At 38.6% G+C, this 18,898-nt stretch overlaps 2 protein-coding genes across 8 annotated transcripts in view; one reads left to right on the forward strand and one right to left on the reverse strand.

Annotated features, from left to right (window-relative positions):
* On the forward strand, window positions 1–16,231 carry LCTL (lactase like). The gene is made up of 14 exons (XM_039491439.1): window positions 1–124; window positions 3,320–3,480; window positions 7,969–8,056; window positions 8,364–8,473; window positions 8,844–8,972; window positions 9,081–9,176; window positions 11,028–11,082; window positions 11,172–11,333; window positions 12,383–12,657; window positions 13,075–13,201; window positions 13,609–13,808; window positions 14,588–14,651; window positions 15,732–15,776; window positions 16,116–16,231. Exons 1-14 carry the CDS (start codon window positions 1–3, stop codon window positions 16,229–16,231), a joined length of 1,752 nt encoding a protein of 583 aa, XP_039347373.1.
* Window positions 14,330–18,898, reverse strand: part of ZWILCH (zwilch kinetochore protein) — a 27,410-nt gene continuing 22,841 nt past the window's right edge. For 6 of the 7 annotated variants that reach the window (XM_039491431.1, XM_039491437.1, XM_039491433.1 and 3 more), the window contains one exon: window positions 14,330–16,636. The gene's annotated coding sequence lies outside the window, so the exon portion shown is untranslated. The remainder of the gene's footprint in view (window positions 16,637–18,898) is intronic. The other variant, XM_039491432.1, reaches the window with a different exon arrangement.

The raw sequence follows: 18,898 nt of genomic DNA on the forward strand, positions 1-18,898 counted from the left end.
ATGAAGACGTATGCTTTGAAAGTGTGGTATGTGCTTGGGTTGGTGCGGTGTCTGAATACAGCTGAGGATTTCCAATGGACAAAGAATAACCCTGGCTCCTTCTATTATGGCACTTTTCCAACTGGTACTTTTAATCTATATCTGTCTGGTTTTATAATATTCTAGGCCCATTCCTGTTTAGTACAAGAAAGTTGGTAAAAGATTCCCCTTTTGAAGAGAGATTATATGCATAATACAGAGCCATTCAGGGCAGAGAGAAAAGGCAGAGGTGAAACTCCAACCTCACCATAACCTCTTGTAAAATGCATTTAACACACTCCACTCACCTTTGGTCTGTGTTTTGTGTGGTGACTTACACTAGAGCACTCTGATTTGAGAGTCATTATACACAGACCTTCCTGTGGTGTAAGTGACCAAACAAAGTTATGGTGAATCGGGCAGTGAAGTCCTGTGATTTTTGATTAATTACTTTCCAAATGCTCTCTTACAAACCCAATTTAACTAAATGAATATGAACTAAATGACAAGGTCCCCTCACCAAAGGCTCTTAAGCAAAGTAAGCCGTCATGGAACAAGAGGAAAGATCCTCTCATGGATCAGTAACTGGCTAAAAGATAAGAACAAATGGTCAGTTTTCACAGTGGAGAGAGGTAAACAGCAGGGTGCCCCAGGGAGCTGTACTGGGACTATTCAACATATTCATAAATGATCTGGAAAAGGGGTAAACAGCGAGGTGGCAAAATTTGCAGATAATATAAAATTACTCAAGATAGTTAAGTCCAAAGCTGACTGCGAAGAGTTACAAAGGGATCTCACAAAACTGGGTGACTGAGCAACATAATGGCAGATGAAATTCAGTGTTGATATGTGCAAAATAATGCACACCAGAAAAAATAATCCCAGCTATACATACAAAATGATGGGGTCTAAATTTTATTATTCCTGGAGGCATTCTGCACCAAAAAATTAAAAATTCTGCAAATGTTATTTGTCAAAATAATACTACATAATCACGCCAGTTTCAATTATTTTGGAAATTTATTTCAAAGTACCTGTCAAGAAGTATGTCTGTAACAATACAGACACACACAAAAATTCCCCCAGGAGTAGAGCGTTAAAGAAACCCCTATGACAACCCAATTCCTATTTCTCTGCCCCTTTTCTCTCTCCCCTCCCCCCCGAGCAGCCAAGGGACCAGATACCCACAACCCCTCCCCCCCGAGCCAATACACATGAATACCCTCGCCCACAGGGCCCCCCGGCCCAAATACCCGCCGTCCCTCCCAGAGCTCAGCTGCAGGGCCCTCCCTTGCCCAGTTAGCTGTACCCCCTCCCCCCTCGAACCCAGCTGTGCCCCCCCAGCCCAGACACCTGCCCCCCTCTCCCCCAGAGCCCAGGGATCCAGAGGGAGAAACAGCCTGGTGCTTGGTCCCAGTCTTGTGGAGTTTCCTGCGCACTGCCCTCTCCTTCCCTCAGGGCGTACTGGGAATTGTAGCTCCCTCCCCTCCACCCAGCAGTGTCTTCTATGTGTGCGCTAGGCTCTGCCAGGTCCAGCAGCCCCTAGTGGCAGCCAACAGCACTGCAGCCCATTTCGGGGGCGGGGTGGGGGAGGAAGTTCTGAACGCACAATGTTAATGTCTGCAAAATTCTGCATTGTGCAGTGGTGGGTGCAGAATTCCCCCAGGAGTAAAATTAGCTGTTACCACTAAGAAATCTTGGACTCAGCATTGATAGGTCCCTGAAACCATCCGCACAATGTGCAGCAGCAGTCAAAAAAGCTAATAATGTTAGGAACCATGAGGAAAGGGATAATATCATAATGCCACTATATACATTCATGGTACACCCACATCTTGAATACTCGGTGGAGTTCTGGTTACCCCATCTCAAAAAAGATATACTAGAATTGGAAACCTGCAGGGAAGTAAAACAATGATTAGGGGCATGGAGCAACTTCCAGATGAAGAGAGAGTCAAAAGACTGGGACCGTTCATTTTAGAAAAGAGATGAGTAAGGGGGGGATATGATAGAGATCTAAAAGTCTCCACTGGTGTACAGAAAGTGAATAAGGAAGTGTTATTTATTCCTTTACATAACACAAGAACTATGGGTCACCCAATGAAATTAATAGGCAGCAGGTTTAAAACAAACATAAGGAAGTACTTCACACAATGCACAGGCAACCCGGGGAACTTGTTGCCAGAGGATGTTGTGAAGGCCAAAAGTGTAACTGGGTTCAAAAAAGGATTAGGTAAGTTCATGGAGGACAGGTCCATCAATAGCTATTAGCCAAGATGGTCAGGGCACAACCCATGCTCCTGTTGTCCTTAAACCTCCAACTGCCAGAAGTTGAGATTAGGTTACAGGGGATGGATCACTCAAAATGGCCCTGATCTGCTCATTCCCTCTGAAGCATCTGGCACTGGCCACTGACAGAGACAGGATACTGGGCTAGACAGCCAATCTGTCAGACCCATTATCACCATTCTTATATTCTTATGTAATTTGAATGAATCATCTGGGGGAGGGGGTTGTTTCAAGCTGTTAATCACATCTGATTCACCATCAAAAGTTGGACCACGAACAGCTGGCCCTTCTGTCAAATATACAAACAGTTTTTTATTCAATCTAAACAAGTGTTTTAAAAAAACAAAACAATCTAGGCACAGATTTTGCCTTCATGTTTGTGTTTTAAGTAACTTGTGAATATGGATTAATTGCATTTTACTAAAAGACACTGAAAAAATAAGATTAACATCCCTACCATGGAATGGTCCCTTTGTTATGTTTTATGTCAAAATAGCTAAATATGTTTTCACTGAAAAAGTCATAGAAAAATATTGCATGTAAAAAAAGATTTGGAGCCTGATTCTGTTTTGCAGTAAAGCTCTTTAATATACCACTTTGCCAATGCAGAGCCCCTCTAATGGGTTTATACCCAGTTTAAGGGATAAAAAGAGGTCTTATGAGATTCAGGCCCATTATATTTAAATCTTTCTTGGTATATTGGAAAACTGGTATCTTACATAGTAAAAAAAGTGACTGTAGTCTAGGGCCCAATTTTCAACCACACTCCATTAATGCACCTAAAAAATTTACAGGTGTGCCTGTTTGCATGTGCAAAACCACTTATATTTGTGTGTGTATGCGTATGTATAAAGTGTTTAATTAGACACAAAGCCACCTACTTTTCACACTCAGATGCAACATTCTGAGGGCATCCCAGTTACTTACACATATGAACATTTAGTCCTTAAAGCCAGTTCTGAGGTTTAGTCTCCAGATTGTCATCAGTGTATGTACTTGTTGTTACCTTTAGGATTTTCATGGGGTGTTGGCAGTTCTGCCTACCAGACTGAAGGAGCCTGGGACAAGGATGGGAAAGGACCAAGTATCTGGGATGCTTTTACTCACAAAAAAGGGAAAGTGTTTATGAATGAAACAGCAGATTCATCATGTGAAGGCTACTACAAAGTTAAGGTATGATTAAAACAGGAAATATCCCTAATATAGAAAAAATACTGAACCGTTGTTAATTAGTCACATTGAACTGAAAATATGACAGATGCTTTAATCTGCTGCTCTTGAAGTCTGCAACTAGATTCTTACACCGAGCTGTTAAGCTAGGGTCTGTTGTTTGCTACAGCAGTAAGTGTCATCTTCAAGGTGCTAAGGATAGTTTTTTAGAATTGTTGTCCCAGTGAAAAGAAAAATACACAGCAAGAAAGATTCCAAATGGTTGTTCTATACTGAGCCAGCATTACAGGAATTGGAATAGTAGTGAAACTATTATTACTCCATTACTTAGTGGAGTTGACTAAACTTGAAAGTCTAGAGTGGAGGGTTCGGATGTAAGGTAAAATCATAAATAAAACCTTATTGACTCACAATGGGAAAATTCAGAAGAGATTTTGAGATCTCGATTTTCCTCATTCAATAAAGGTTTGCAGGATCAGGTCCACTGTTTCTAAGGGAAAAAAATTAAATATTTGTTACAAGAAATTAGATTAAAAATTGACACTTAGTCATTTCTGTTGTTTGTTGACTTTTTTCCATGTCATCTTATAGAGTGATAGACTTTTAGGTCAGAAGGGACCATGGTGATCATCTAGTCTGACCTCCAGCACATTCCAGGCCACAGAACCTCACCCACTCCTGAAATAAACCCCTAACCTCTGGCTGACTTATTGAGGTCCTCAAATCATGGTTTAAAGATTTCAAGTTACAGAGAGCTCACCATTTTTACACTAGTTTAACCCTGCAAGTGACCCGTGCCCCCATGCTGCGGAAGGAGGTCTCTGCCTTAGGGGTCTCTGCCAATCTGACCTGGAGGGAAATTCCTTCCCAACCCCAAATATGGCGATCAGTTAGAAGCTGAACATGTGGGCAAGGCCCACCAAGCAGATATTACAGCAAATTTTTTCCCAGGTAACTCAGAGCCCTCCCAATCCAGTGTCCCATCTCCAGCACTTGGGAATTTTTGCTACTGGTAGTCGCCAATGGGCCAAATGCCATTGCAGGCAATCTCATCATACCATCCTCTCCATAAATGTATTAGTCTGTCCTGAAGCCAGTTCGGTTTTTTGCCCCCACTGCTCCTCTTGGAAGGCTGTTCCAGAACTTGACTCCTCTGATGGTTAGAAACCTTTGCTTAATTTTGAGCCTAAACTTATTGATGGCCAGTTTACAGCCATTTGTTCTTGTGTCCACACTGGCGCTTAACTTAAGTAACACCTCTCCCTCCCTTGTATTTATCCCTCTGATGTATTTGTAGAGAGCAGTCATATCTCCCCTCAGCCTTCTTTTGGTCAGGCAAAACAAGCCAAGCTCTTTGAGTCTGCTTTCATAAACTTCTTGGGAAATAAAAACGGTCTCTAGTCAGTTTATCAGCCTGGTTTTCATACCAGCACAAAACTGCAAAACCCCAGCTCAGAAACTGCAGAGGAATGTTTAAGTCCAAACAAAAGCCTTTTTTCACTGGAATTTAAGATGAACTGACAAGCTGTTAAAATGCTGTTTGTGGTCTATGGGTCAGGTCATGCTTGCCCTTCTACAGTAAATCCCACTCTAGGGGAGGATATCTTCAGCTCCTAGAATTCCCCTTTATTGCAAGGGTACAGGTTATGCACTGGTCTCCCTTCCCCTACAACCAGAAAAGACTGCCACAAAAACTTGTGGATCTATGACCTCACCGGCCCTTTCCAGCTCTCAGGCAGCACAGTGCCATGGCCCTGGCTGCCTCCAGAACCCTTGGGGATGGTCTGTCCAGACTGCATTATCATTTCTGCTGTGACGGATTATGCTTGATGTGTCCCCCACTGGCTTGCCCTGAATTCAGATCCTCCTCCTCCTTGGATCATGGGAACAGTACTGCAGAAGTAGTTTAGCCCTGTTCTGTGTGAGAGATGAAAATCCAAGTGTGGATCTCAAGGTGAGGGAAGGGGGTACACAGTCTAGGCCTAAAGCAGCACCAGAATATTTACTTAAAACTGTCAGCAACATACATCTGAAATGCAGCTCAGCCTTCGCTTACCTACGAACACCAGAGTCAGGAACCTGTTGTCCCTCCAACAGCAAAGAACATCCTTAACACCTAGAGGACTGTGAAGAGTACAAGTCTCTGCACAGTTTCAAATGAAATTATACTGGGGCCTTCTAGACACTGCCAGCAAAAAGAGAAAAACAAAAGAAGATAGCTCTACCTCTGGGAGTCTTGAACTCATGGAAATTAGCTGGCCAATTTCCTATCTCAGTCTACCCCTCAGATACCAGGGATGAGAGCAATGTAAACATCCAGATAGACCTCTTTCCTCACAACCCCACATAGCTCTTGAGATATTTCCAAACTAGGGCTGGATTAACTCCTGTGTCATAAAGGAGAAGGAACTGGTTTATCTCTATATTTTAGGCAATTATATAGTCCCAGTTACCATAGTCTCTGAGCCTCTCACAATCTTTAATATATTAATTTTCACCTTGTTAGTTAGGGTAGTGCACAGAAAGCACGCAAGGGCCAGATTTTTAAAGGTATTTAGGCACCAAGTGGGATTTTCAAAACCATCACAAGTTTTAGGGGCCTACGAAGTCTGTGCCAAAGCAAGGAACCGAACCCGAGTCTCTGGAGCGCCAGGCTCATGCTCTAACCATTGAACCATGCTTTCACTGTCTTGTTAAGTAGAAATATTGCATCTAAAACCACTCCCTATTACACTATAATAAAAATAACTCCCATTTATAACTGTGTGAAAAATGACAATACCCTAAATCTATTGTATACTATTCAACAATTCCTCTAACATTTGAGCTTCCGTGCCTGTCTTTGTATATAATGCACATTATATTATGTAATGCCCTAGTATTCAATCCTGATTTTTAAAGAACCTAACAAAAAAATCTCAGTTCTGCCTCCAAATTCATGCCTAAAAAAGAAGTTGCAGGCCCATTTATATCATTGAAAAATATGCCCAGGTAGCATATCTGAGCATATGCATGGTAAGAAGAATCAGAGTCCAATAGGTTGCTGGTTTTCATTGTGGAGCTGGTTCGTTTGAGACAGCACAGAAATGTTGGTGTGTCTGCTATGAACTTGGCTGCATGGTGTCTTTACACAGCTGCCCTGCAGCTAGTAACTTACTTTTCTTAGTAAGGAAAACCAAAATGCTAGAAAATAACTCGAGTTAAAAATCTAGTGAACAGGATTTTGGAAAGTAGTAATTTAATTATTTATGGTCAGGATGTACTAGAGTCTAACCTGGAAACAAAGTTCAGTCAGTCTCTACAATCTTATATTTGAAATCTTTATATTATATTCCTATACCAGCGGGCAGGAAAACAGGTATGTTGAACCACTATAGTATTTTTCTACCATTGGAAATAGAACACTATATGTAAGTTTCCCAATCATTCTTGCATCATGTAAATACAATGGCAGATTTGAATTGAAGAGTTTACTGGTACTACAGAGATGAGACTGAAAAATTCTGTCTAGCAGATCCGAGTGTCATGTGTTAGGGTTTCAGAATATGACAATGCTAGAAAATTTAGATTAATTCCAAATTAACAGAACCTTGTATGCAAAACTGGGAGTCTAGCAGCGTGGGTGATTTATTTGCAGATGACCCTGTATAAAATCATTATATTCAAGAGTTCCAGCATGAATTTGTTCTAGCAATGAGTTAATATGTTTGGGGCCAAATTCTTCAGCCTAATTTTGCAGACATACACCAGGCTGTATCCATAAATATAGGTGCTCACATATTCCATATGTGCACATGCAAATCAAGCAGTTGGATACCCAACTATCTCACTGCATGTGCAAATAGCTATTTGGACATGAAAAAATGTAGGAACAGTAAGTTATGTATGCAAAAGGAGGGGACATGGGTAGAGGCCCAGGGCTGAACATTGACTCCTTCTTAGCAATTACACAAACATGGGAATTAACACCCCTAGACATCCCCACCTTAGCCTGCAGCTAGATCTCATGGACATAGTTTCTGACCTGGGCAGAGGTATGTGAACCAAACTTGGTTGCTCTTATCCACAACCCTCCCTATTTTATGTATTTAGTTTGAAAGGGAGGATCAGTTAAAAATATTTTAAGATGATGCTACGCACGCTTTGTAAGAAAACTTGTTCCTTCACAACACATTTTCTTTCCACGCTTGATTCCACAGTGAAGTCAATGAATTCTGAATTTAACATTACATTCACAATTTCCATGGCAAATAGACTGAGGTAAAATACACAGGCTTAGGACTTCTTTGTACTTGAATAAACTCATGCCCCACCAGCTTCTACAAAGAGTCATTTTTTCAAAGGAAACAGAAAATAACTGGCAATCCTCTCTTCTTTCACATTTCCTCAACTCAAAGTCTTTTGTTAAAATTGCTTTAATTTGTAGATTAATAATCTGAAGAATTAATCTGTTGGGATTAGTAATATTTTAATTGGATTTTCTTTTTGCAGGATGATATTCAGTTACTGAAGGAGTTGAAAGTTAATCATTACCTGATTTCTATTTCATGGCCTCGTATTATGCCCACTGGTATTAAAAGTAAGCATAACCATTTAACTATAAAACTAAAAGCACATATAGGCAAAACAATTTTGCTACATTTGAGAATACCATAAAAAATGACATGGTATATTTGTCACATATTACTGGTAAATATATATCCATTTCTCTATCAGGGTCCTTACAATGTCAGCCCTTTCCATGGTATGTATACAGGTGCCTATACATATACCAATGTAATCTATCTAGATATATATAGCTTACGTCATTTTAGAAAACATTTTCCAATGATTAATATCTCAATGATGTAAAAACAATTAATTTTCTTCAACATTTGTTTCCCCAGAAGAACAGGTGAATGAAAAGGGGATAAAGTTCTATAATGATACAATTAATAGTCTTTTGGAGAACAAGATTATCCCTATTGTGACCCTCTACCACTGGGATCTTCCACAGGTCTGAGAATATTTAAATTTATTATGTTGTCTAATCTAGGGTTTCTGGTAGCTAACTTGTTTGTAAAAATAGACACCATGTGGATCATTTTAAGAAAACACTGTAAATATTCCAGCATGCTTTCAAGTTACCAATAATTTCTCTGAGCTATCATTTTATATACTTAAGCACTGTTACATTCCCACTGTGAGTCACTGAATTCTGCCTCATTCAAACTGCTTATTCGGTTTCACTAAATCACTTTAAGTCACATCATAGCCTAGCTAGTTTCTATATTGAGTTACATACAATATAACCTTTATCAAAAAGCAATGGCATATTGAATTCTAAGTTACATATCTGTTAATTCTTGTGATTATTACATATACAGGTGCTCCAAGAAAAGTATGGTGGGTGGCAGAATATAAGCATGATAAGTTATTTTAATGATTATGCAAATCTATGTTTCGAGAAGTTTGGCGATCGTGTGAAATACTGGATTACTTTTAATAACCCTTGGGTAAGTTACTGATGGCTTCCTACAGGTCTTTTGGGCTACATAGATTTGGTCCCCAAATTTTGGGAGTGACTCTACAGTTACATTTTTTTTTTTCTCATGTACTTGTAGGCGGTTGCTGAAGAGGGCTATGAGACAGGAGAGCATGCACCAGGACTGAAGCTCAGCGGAACAGGGGCATACAAAGCAGCACATCATATAATTAAAGTAAAACTAGAAATATGTTCTTTCTTGTACTGCTATCTCATTTTATGACTGAGATAAGTGGGCCTTAATTTTTTTTCCCCCCAGGAAAAGAAGGTTTTGTAGCAAAGACTGAACTTCTGAACAGCATACCAAAAAGCATTCAAGAGTTAATTTAAATGGAATTATAAACTACTGGTGCTGAGATAGTGCATGTTTAACTAGTATTGGATGCATGACATAGCACTCAGCTGCAACAATTCAGAGGACATTTTTTTAAAAAAACTATTTAAGTGTCTCATTGAACATACTGCCAAATAGATCAGAAGAGAAAATTTTAAGGTAACTTCTATGAACAAAGGGTGAAATCCTGCCTCATTAGTCTCAATGGAAGTTTTGTGATTGACTTCAGCAAGGTCAGTATTTCACCCAAAGTGAACAAACTTCATTTAAAGAAAAAGTTTCTCATTTAAATACAGACACACAGTAGAACATATCTGCAGTAAAACAGAACTCTCCATTAAATGTTGCATGTCACCTTCACAAGGCCACCTTGGGAGCTGCAAAGGATTCTCACATAAGTCTGGTTGACATCTTATGTAAAACAAAAGCTTCCATGAGAAACCGTTTTTTCGTTTGTTTTTGTTTTTTGGAAAAACCTGCGGTAACAATTTCCAGATGTGCATTTTTTGCGACAAGCTTATCTTCCATGCTTCTATCACAGCTCAGGGCAACAGTACCCTCCATCATCCATCCACTCCCAGGTTCTTAGCTCCCTTGTCACCACCTTTCTTGGGTGGACATATGCATCTCTCTCCCTCCAGACTGGGGTGTATCCAGGCTGCACCGGTTCCCTACCTACACTGTGAATTCCCCAGCAGAATACAAGACCTCAGCAGTGCTTTGCCTTCTCCAAATCCTCAGAGGCTATACATAGCATAATTGTCTACCAGTATAAGTTACCACACAGCTCTTTCTAAGCAAGTACATTCATCTTTAAGGTAAAAGCATTACAGAGAAAAAACATTAAAAAAATAAAAACCTACACACAAGCTAATAAGGTTCCCAAAGATCACCACAACTCCAAGAGGGGCTCTGGCTGGTGAACAGTCCTTCAAACCCCACCAAGGGTTCTGTTGGTTTTTTTCCTGTTCATAAGTGCCTTGGCTCAAAACAACCACCCCCATGAATCTCAGAATCACTCTTTTATCCAGTGTAGGCCTCTGATCTTGTCCTCACATAACAGTGATCAGCAGACAATGGGTTTCTGCTCAGGGCACAACTTCGAAAGGTTGGGTCGGGAAGTGAAAAGTTGCCTTTCCCTCCTCCCAAGTATTTCCCAGGAATCCCAATGAACTTTGTCTAGCACAGTGGTTCTCAAACTTTTGTACTGGTGACCCCTTTCACATAGCAAGCCGCTGAATGCGACCCCCCTAAATATATTTAAAAGTGTTTTTAATTTTTTAAACACCGTTATAAATGCTGGATGCAAAGTGGGGTCTGGGATGGGGGCTGACAGCTCGCAACCCCCCATGTAATAACCTCACAACCCCCTGCGGGGTCCCGACCCCCAGTTTGAGAACCCCTGTCTAGCACATTGTTTCAAAGAGACATTTGAAATTCATAACACTTTCCAGGGTTCACATTAGCCATGTCTCCTCCCTAGAGACATTACATACAATCTCACAGTAATACATACATATTTGCATTTTTAATATAATGAACTCCAAAGGTACTGAAATTTAAATTAATAAGGTTTAGCTTAATTCAATGATGTTTGTAGAGGATATTGCCATATCTGTCAGATTCATTGACTCTTCCTGTACTGATCATTGCACTATAGGTTAGCATATACATATGTTCTTTTAATTACAGACTCATGCAAAGGTCTGGCATTCTTATAATAAGACGTGGCGTAGCAAGCAACAAGGTAATAAGTATTCATTGTGTAATTATGCCTCTGCAGTAAGGGCTTAAAAGATTATGCATAACTGCAGAACTGTCACTTTCTATTTTAAGGTATGGTTGGAATTTCTCTAACTAGTGCCTGGGGTGAACCTGTTGATCTAACTAGCCAGAAGGACATTGAAGCTGCTGAAAGATACGTACAGTTTTACTTGGGATGGTTTGCAAATCCTATTTACAGTGGAGACTATCCTGAGGTTATGAAGAATTATGTAGGTAAGTCATGCTGACTATTTACACCTTGAATAAATAATATATAGTTACAACATTTTATGATGGGAAAGTGACAATCAATGTGCATTTTAGTCCAAATTAAGGATAGAGTTTTGGATGAGGGTTGTTAATAAAAATCATTTTTTCTGAAAGATTCCAGATAAAGACAATAATATTATTTTTGTTAATTAAAAACAAACAGTAGTATGCTCCTCTAAAAAGTATAATTATCCACATTTTTAAAGATGGGGAAACAGAAGAAAAAAGTTAAGTTATGTGCCCAAGGACACCTGGCAAGTTAGCGGCGAATACCTGAGTCCTAATGATGTGCTTTAAGACTGGGATTTTCAAAGGAGACTATGGGAGTTGGACACCTACATTCCTGTTGCGCCTCTGAAAATCCCAATTTAAACCACATTTCTTTAGTCGTAGCCACAAAAATCTAAAACTGCCTGTTTTGATAGGGAGCTGTAGTCTTTGTAAGGAGATTCTGGGTTTGTTAACAGCACCCCACAAGAATGACCTGAACATGTTGTTGATTTTTGGTAAAATAAAAGGGAGAAATATTTGGGATTGGGAAGGAATTTTCCTCCAGGGCAGATTGGCAGAGGCCCTGGAAGTTTTTCGCCTTCCTCTGCAGCATGGGGCACGGGTCACTTGCTGGAGGATTCTCTGCAGCTTGAGGTCTTCAAACAACAATGTGAGGGCTTCCATAAATCAGACATAGGTTAGGGGTTTGTTATAGAAGTGGGTGGGTGAGATTCTGTGGCCTGCATTGTGCAGGAGGTCAGACTAGATGATCATAATGGTCCCTTCTGACCTTAAAGTCTATGAGTCTATAAAGTTTATCCTTTACTATCCTTTCTTTAAAGGTAGAAAGAGGAAGATTGTTGTGTTCAGAGAGAAAGTGCTCATTCAAGGCTACACAATATTAGCACTTAAAATTTAGGATAGCTTAGTTTTGCTTTTGTGGTGTAAAGAAAAAGCAGAAAGATTCAATCATGTGCGGAAGATGCATTTACCATCTTTTTTTTTTAAATTTGATTTAATAGGTAAAAAGAGTGTTCAACAAGGCCTGGGCACATCAAGATTACCAACCTTCTCAGTGCAAGAGAAAAGCTACATTAAGGGTACATCTGATTTCCTGGGATTAAGTCATTTTACCACTCGTTACATTATACAGAAAAATTATTCCGCTCTCAGAGGGCCCAGTTACCACAATGATCGTGATTTGGTAGAACTAGTTGATCCAAAGTGGCCAAATCCAGGATCTAAATGGCTATATTCTGTGCCCTGGGGATTTAGAAGGTTACTCAACTTCATTAAGGTAATTTTAAACTAAGTCTTCTTTAAAGGAAGTTAACTAACAGTCTTAATACAGGGTATGAATCTGTATCTCAGTGTCAGGCATAAATACCCACACATCCACCAGTATTCTTATCTGCATATTAAGGCTTGTTTATTGCCACATAGCTAGCACAATGGGGCCTCAATCTCAGTTGTAACCTCTTTGCACTATATTCATAGAAATAGTTTATAATAAACTTCAGCTAACCCAAAGAAAAAAGTTAAATTTTTAACTATGCTTTTGTTTTAAATGTAACCATAGTAGAAAAATATATATATATATAGTAAACAGATTGAAACCAGTTTTCTAGAAATTTAGTTTTGTTAAAAAATTAATTGTAGTTGTATAAAGTATAATATTATTTCATTATTCCAATATGAATGTTTTTCTTTGTAGACACAGTATGGGAATCCTCTCATTTACGTAACAGAGAATGGAGTTTCAGAAAAGCTGCAGTGTATTCAGTTGTGTGATGAATGGAGAATTGAATATCTGAAAGGGTATATTAATGAGATGCTAAAAGGTGAACTTTAAAAAATGAACTAAGTCACAATAAAATGTGTTCCAAAATTTGTTTTTAAGCATTTTAATATTCTAACTCTTTGAAATTCTGACCTATACTGGGTTCAACATTGGAATAATTTATCAGTTTCCATATTTACAAAATAAAAACTGCACCTAATATACATACCGTAATTACTCCTATGAAATCTTCCAGTGCATCTAGACTAAGGATAATAGTTTCAAAAGTGCCTAAGTCTCATTGGCTTTCAATATGAGTCAGGCACATAAGTGACTTTGATGCTTTTGAAAATTTTACCCCAAATTTTTCCTTCATTTTTGGTATAAAATAGGGCTTGCTTAGCACTGTGTTTCTAGTGAAGACATAAACTTGATCTGGTTGTTAACAAATTTGAAATCTATTTTCAGCCATAAACGATGGCGTTAATGTAAAGGGTTACACTGTCTGGTCTCTGCTGGATAAATTTGAATGGAATAAAGGTTATTCTGAAAGATTTGGATTATACCATGTTGACTTTAAAAAGGGGAATAAACCCCGATACCCAAAGGCATCTGTCCACTATTACAAGATGATCATCAGTGCAAATGGATTCCCAAATCCAAGAGAGGTGAGTTCTATCATTAAACCTGCTTATTCCTAATTTAGGACCAAATTCTGCTTTGAGTTTGATTAAAAAATAACTCGCATGAGTAAGGTATGTGGGAGTTGACATTAGATTACTATAGTAATCATTTAATTTAGGATTGTGTCAATTTGTGGGAGGGGGATAGGGTGACCAGACAGCAAGTGTGAAAAATCAGGACGGGGGGTGGAGGGGGTGGTGTAATAGGAGACTATATATGAAAAAGACACAAAAATCAGGACTGTCCCTATAAAATCGGGATATCTGGTCACCCTAGAGGGGGATGAGGGAGGAAAGAGAATGATGAAATATAATCTTACTATTATTGTTCTTTTGTAACACTTTTGATGTTTTTGAACACATCAGTAAATTAACTACTTAAATAAAACTTTGTAATCACAATACCCACATTATTAATTTACTCTGTTTAGAGACATTGCCTTTTGTGCTTTCCAGACATTGCATGTGCAGGATATCTAAAACAAGAAAAACCCTGAGAAATAATATTGAGTGGGTTTTCCAGTTTATTTTGTATCGTCCCAAACAATTAACAACATGAAAATCTATTAAAATAATATTCATGTACAAAGTAACATAAAATGTCATACAATTGACATGTAGTGTGAGAATAAGAATACTGGAAAGTTTTGTAAATGACTAAAATTCAGAGGCATTGAAAATGGTGCTAATAAGACTGAATATATTCATAGTTTGGTGAAACTATTAGTATCACATCAAATAATAAATAATATTGATTTTGTTAGGTGAAAAGTTGGCACCAAAAGGCTATAGAGACTTGTTCTATCACAAACCAACTCCTTGCTGCAGGTAATTACATTTATTCTGTTTTACTCATCCAGTAAATATACATTATATGGGTTTAAAGGGAAAACATTTCTGTGACTGAACATTAAAACTGGGTTCATGAAATATTTTCTCCTTGAAAACAGAAAGCCAAATCTTTTTAAAAATTATGACAAACTTCAGAATCAAATGGTACCTCTTAATTTACTACTAGTAATTCAAAATAGTGCAGCTAACAGGATTGTATTACAGTTTTTTAATATTTCTGAATTTTCTTTTCTTAAGAATTATAGTAAAAACACTGAGGAGTCACAGCTGTTAAAAACTTACTTCTGCAGATAATAGCATTTCTCAGTGACTGTTTGCCCTTCTCAAACATAAAAGCAAAAACAAAAACAAAAACTAAACCCAGGGCAATCATGCAACAGGGAAAAAGAAAAGGCAAATGTGTAGCCTCTGAATGATGAGCTTAAAAACTAGGGGTGAGAACTTGCAGCCCAGGGGGAGGGAGAGCTGAGGTGACTTTAAACCACCTTTGTGCTTTGTTGCTCTGGGGACTGGAGAAGCTCCTGGCATAAATTAGACAGGCTCTCAGAATCTAAATTAAGGCAGCTTCCCCAGACTGCCCTACAAACCACAGCACTGCCTGGAATATCCACAGTGCTGTGGCCTGCCTCCAACACCTCCCTTCTGCCTCCAGCTCCAGCTCCCATGCTGGGGCTTGTGAAGGGGTCATCAGTTCCTGAACTGGGGGAAAAACTCTATTGGAGTGGACACCTGAAATCATTAAGGAAGATGGGATGATATTGTACATGTGTGTGGCCAATACTGTAGGATTAAGATATGAGGGGTCCATCCCTATGAATTAACATATCACTATAGCTTAAGTGTGTTTCTCATTCAACTCTTTGAGGGCTACTAATATATATAATTAAAAAATGTGTGTGCATCAAAACAATTTGTATTACAATCACCAAATAAAAGTTTAAAGAAGCAATTTAATTTTAATTCCACAGAGATACAATGCAGTCCTCAAAGGGTTAGAGTGCTTTCCAAAGATTTTTCTTTGACTATTTTCTTTTTTCCCTTTTCCTTGAAAATTAGAGGAACAGCGGAATATTGCTGCTAATATACTGAGACTAATTCATGGTAAGCACAATTTTTTGTAACCCTTTGAGCACTGACGTGTTTCAGAATTTACCACAAAAGATGTAGATGAGGAGAGCTTAACATAAACTTGCTGCAGATTTTCAAAATATATAAAACATGTTTATTCTATCTTTTACAATTTATTTCTCTCTGTTGTTTCTAGTGACGCCAGTTTAATGCAGATGCCAATGTAAAAAAATTAATTTTAGCTTTAAACAAATTATGTTCAAGAAGATTCAAAGTTATTCATCTGTGCTTAAAAAATAGAATGAATAAATAACTAAAATTATTCCATTAGAAAAGATCTTATCTATTATTGTTTCTCTTCTCAAATTTCAGATCCCTTGACTACTCACATGGAAATGGTGACTGAGATTGTTGTACCAACGGTGTTCACACTCTGCATACTTATCAGTGCCATTCTATTAATGTTCCTCCTTCGGAAGCACAACTAAAACTACAAGTTTACATAACATCTTCATTTTGCATAGGCAATAAAATGCCATTCTTATTCTAACATTGTTTTAAAGGTTTCCACAGATGACTCCTTTACGTAACACTGTAATGTTAAAAAAAAAAAATTCAGCTTTACTTTTGTGTACATATTGTTGCTTCTACATTTTATTCGATTCACCCATAAGATGTAATTTAGAAATTTTACAAAGTCAATTCACGTCTCAGTATTATTTTCTATCAAAATTCAGCAGCAGGCTTTATCTTCCTTCATGTTTTGCAAAGTATGCATTTTCTTCATTAGGGCAACAGTTGGCTGAGATTAAATTGTTTCAAAGCTTGCTAATATATATTTCAAGAATAGGCAGATTGTTGGCAAGTTCTGTTTTCAACCTGTTCCATGGTAACTGAAAATAGTGATGAAGTGCTAATTACGAAATATGAACATAGAATACTTACAGCATATCATACTTCAAAATCTTAATGTCATTGCATAAACATTAATTAGTCATCCCCATACAATAATAATTAGGTATTATTAACCCAAATTTTGCACACAAGTGGAATAAATGTGATAGACTAACTGACTTGTTCGCAGACTTATGGTCAGAGCCAGAACCAGAAGTAAGGAATCCTGATGTCCAGTCCTATACTTAGGCCACTACACCTACCTCAGCATTAGGACCCTATCAAATTCACAGTCCATTTTGGTCAATTTCATGGTCATAGGATTATAAAAATCGTAAATTTCACAGTTTCCAATATTTAAATCGGAAGTTTCACAGTGCTGTAACCATGGGGGTCCCAACCTAGAAAGGGCTTGTCGGGGGGTGGAGGGGAGTGGCAAGGCTATTGTAGGGGTTCACGGTATTGCCACCATTTCTTCTGAACTGCTGCCTTCAGAGCTGGACAGCTGGAGAGTGGCAGCTGCTGGCTGGGAGCCCAGCTCTGAAGGCAGCCCACTTCAACAGTAGCGCAGAAGCAAGGGTGACATGGTATGGTATTGCCACCCATACTTCTGCACTGCTGCTGGTGGCGGTGCTGCCTTCAGAGCTGGGCTCCCAGCCAGCAGCCGCATAGCTTCCTGAAGCCAGGGGAGGTTCCTGACCCAGCCCTGGGAGCAACCCACACAGGGGAAGAGGAAGTCCACTTCTTCCCCAGCCTAGCTGGGACTAGCAGCTGTAGCCCAGCACACAGTACCTCTGGCTGCAGAACTCCCAGCCCTGCTCCTGGCCCAGCGCTCGGGGCTTAAAGGGACTTTAGGCTGGCTGTGGGTGTGTGGGGAGCGACCACGGTGCCTTGGGCAGTCACTGTCACCCAACCGTAAGGTCAGCTCTGCTCCCCCCCAAAATGACAACCCCCTTCATACCATGCCACCCTCAATTCTGCGCTGCTGCTGGTGGCGATGCTGTCTTCAGAGCTGGACACGGGCCAGTAACTGCTGCTCTCTGGCCACCCAGCTCTGAAGGCAGTGCTGCCACCAGCAGCAGTGCAGAAGGATGGCAATACTGTGACAATAATCAGATTTCATAATCCATTACATATTTTTCACTGTGAATTTGGTAGGGCCCTACTCATTATACATCTCTTTCTTTATTAGAGAATGTTGCATACACAAAAAATGTGATCCAGGGACTTGGACATGTGAGTTAAGATACTGTACCAAATTCAGTCCTGCTACAGCTTAATCAAGATGCACCTGCTTATACAGAACTGAACTAGTTCCAGAGTATGGCTATAAACCTGCCATTGCTTGGCCTGAAATGATTCCTTCAAAGCAAGACTTTATGTTCAACTTTTACCCAAATTCCAAAACACAAACTCATTTGTGGATGTCAGGTTAACTGCACAAAATGGATAGATTTCTTAGCTTCTATTCAAGAAGAGTGAATAAAAGTCAATAACTTTAAAAAACCCACAAATTTAAACTGTATTTTAAAATTTAACTTTAATTTAAATGTGTTTTTATTTTTAAAGACAGATTAATTTATTTAAATTTGAATTTATGACAACCTATGCTAAGGCCTAAACTGACTATAATCTATTAAAACAATTTATATAAATTTGAATAAATAAAAATCTCATTCACTGATTCAATGAGTCCTTTTCAAACTATAAAGGCTGCTTTTTTGGCATATAAAATCAGGGAGAAAACATTTAACTATATTTTGGGGTCAAACTTAATAATATGGTACAATCTATATCATTTTCAGTTTTGACAACGGAATGAATGCTGGCAGTTACTTTTTTCCAAATCTTAGCCTTAAATTACTGAACAAATGTATGTTATGCTATATAATTAGATAAATGTGCATCCTCCTAGCAAAATGTGGTACCAAATCTAACAAATGCTATATTTAACTGTAAATAATCAAATCAACATGTTTTAATAGTTATATGAATATTCTTTATGAAAATAACTCAAAAGTACAAATGAAAAAAAGTGATTAAAATCAATTATTTGCATTTGAAAGCATGCTGAATTTGGGATGAGAAGAGCAACTCCAAAATATAAATATAGGGCTAGAGAAAACTGAAGTTCTTTTACAAAGTTTTTATGGCACTGGAAGAGCATCTCTCCAAATATGTCTTACTGATGTAACATCATGTGACACCAGCAAAGATAACACCGTTTGCTCTTGGTCAGCCACATTGTATAATAAGCAATA

This window comes from Mauremys reevesii, linkage group 10 (assembly GCF_016161935.1).
Source record: "Mauremys reevesii isolate NIE-2019 linkage group 10, ASM1616193v1, whole genome shotgun sequence".
In the NCBI taxonomy this organism is placed as follows: Eukaryota; Metazoa; Chordata; order Testudines; family Geoemydidae; genus Mauremys; species Mauremys reevesii.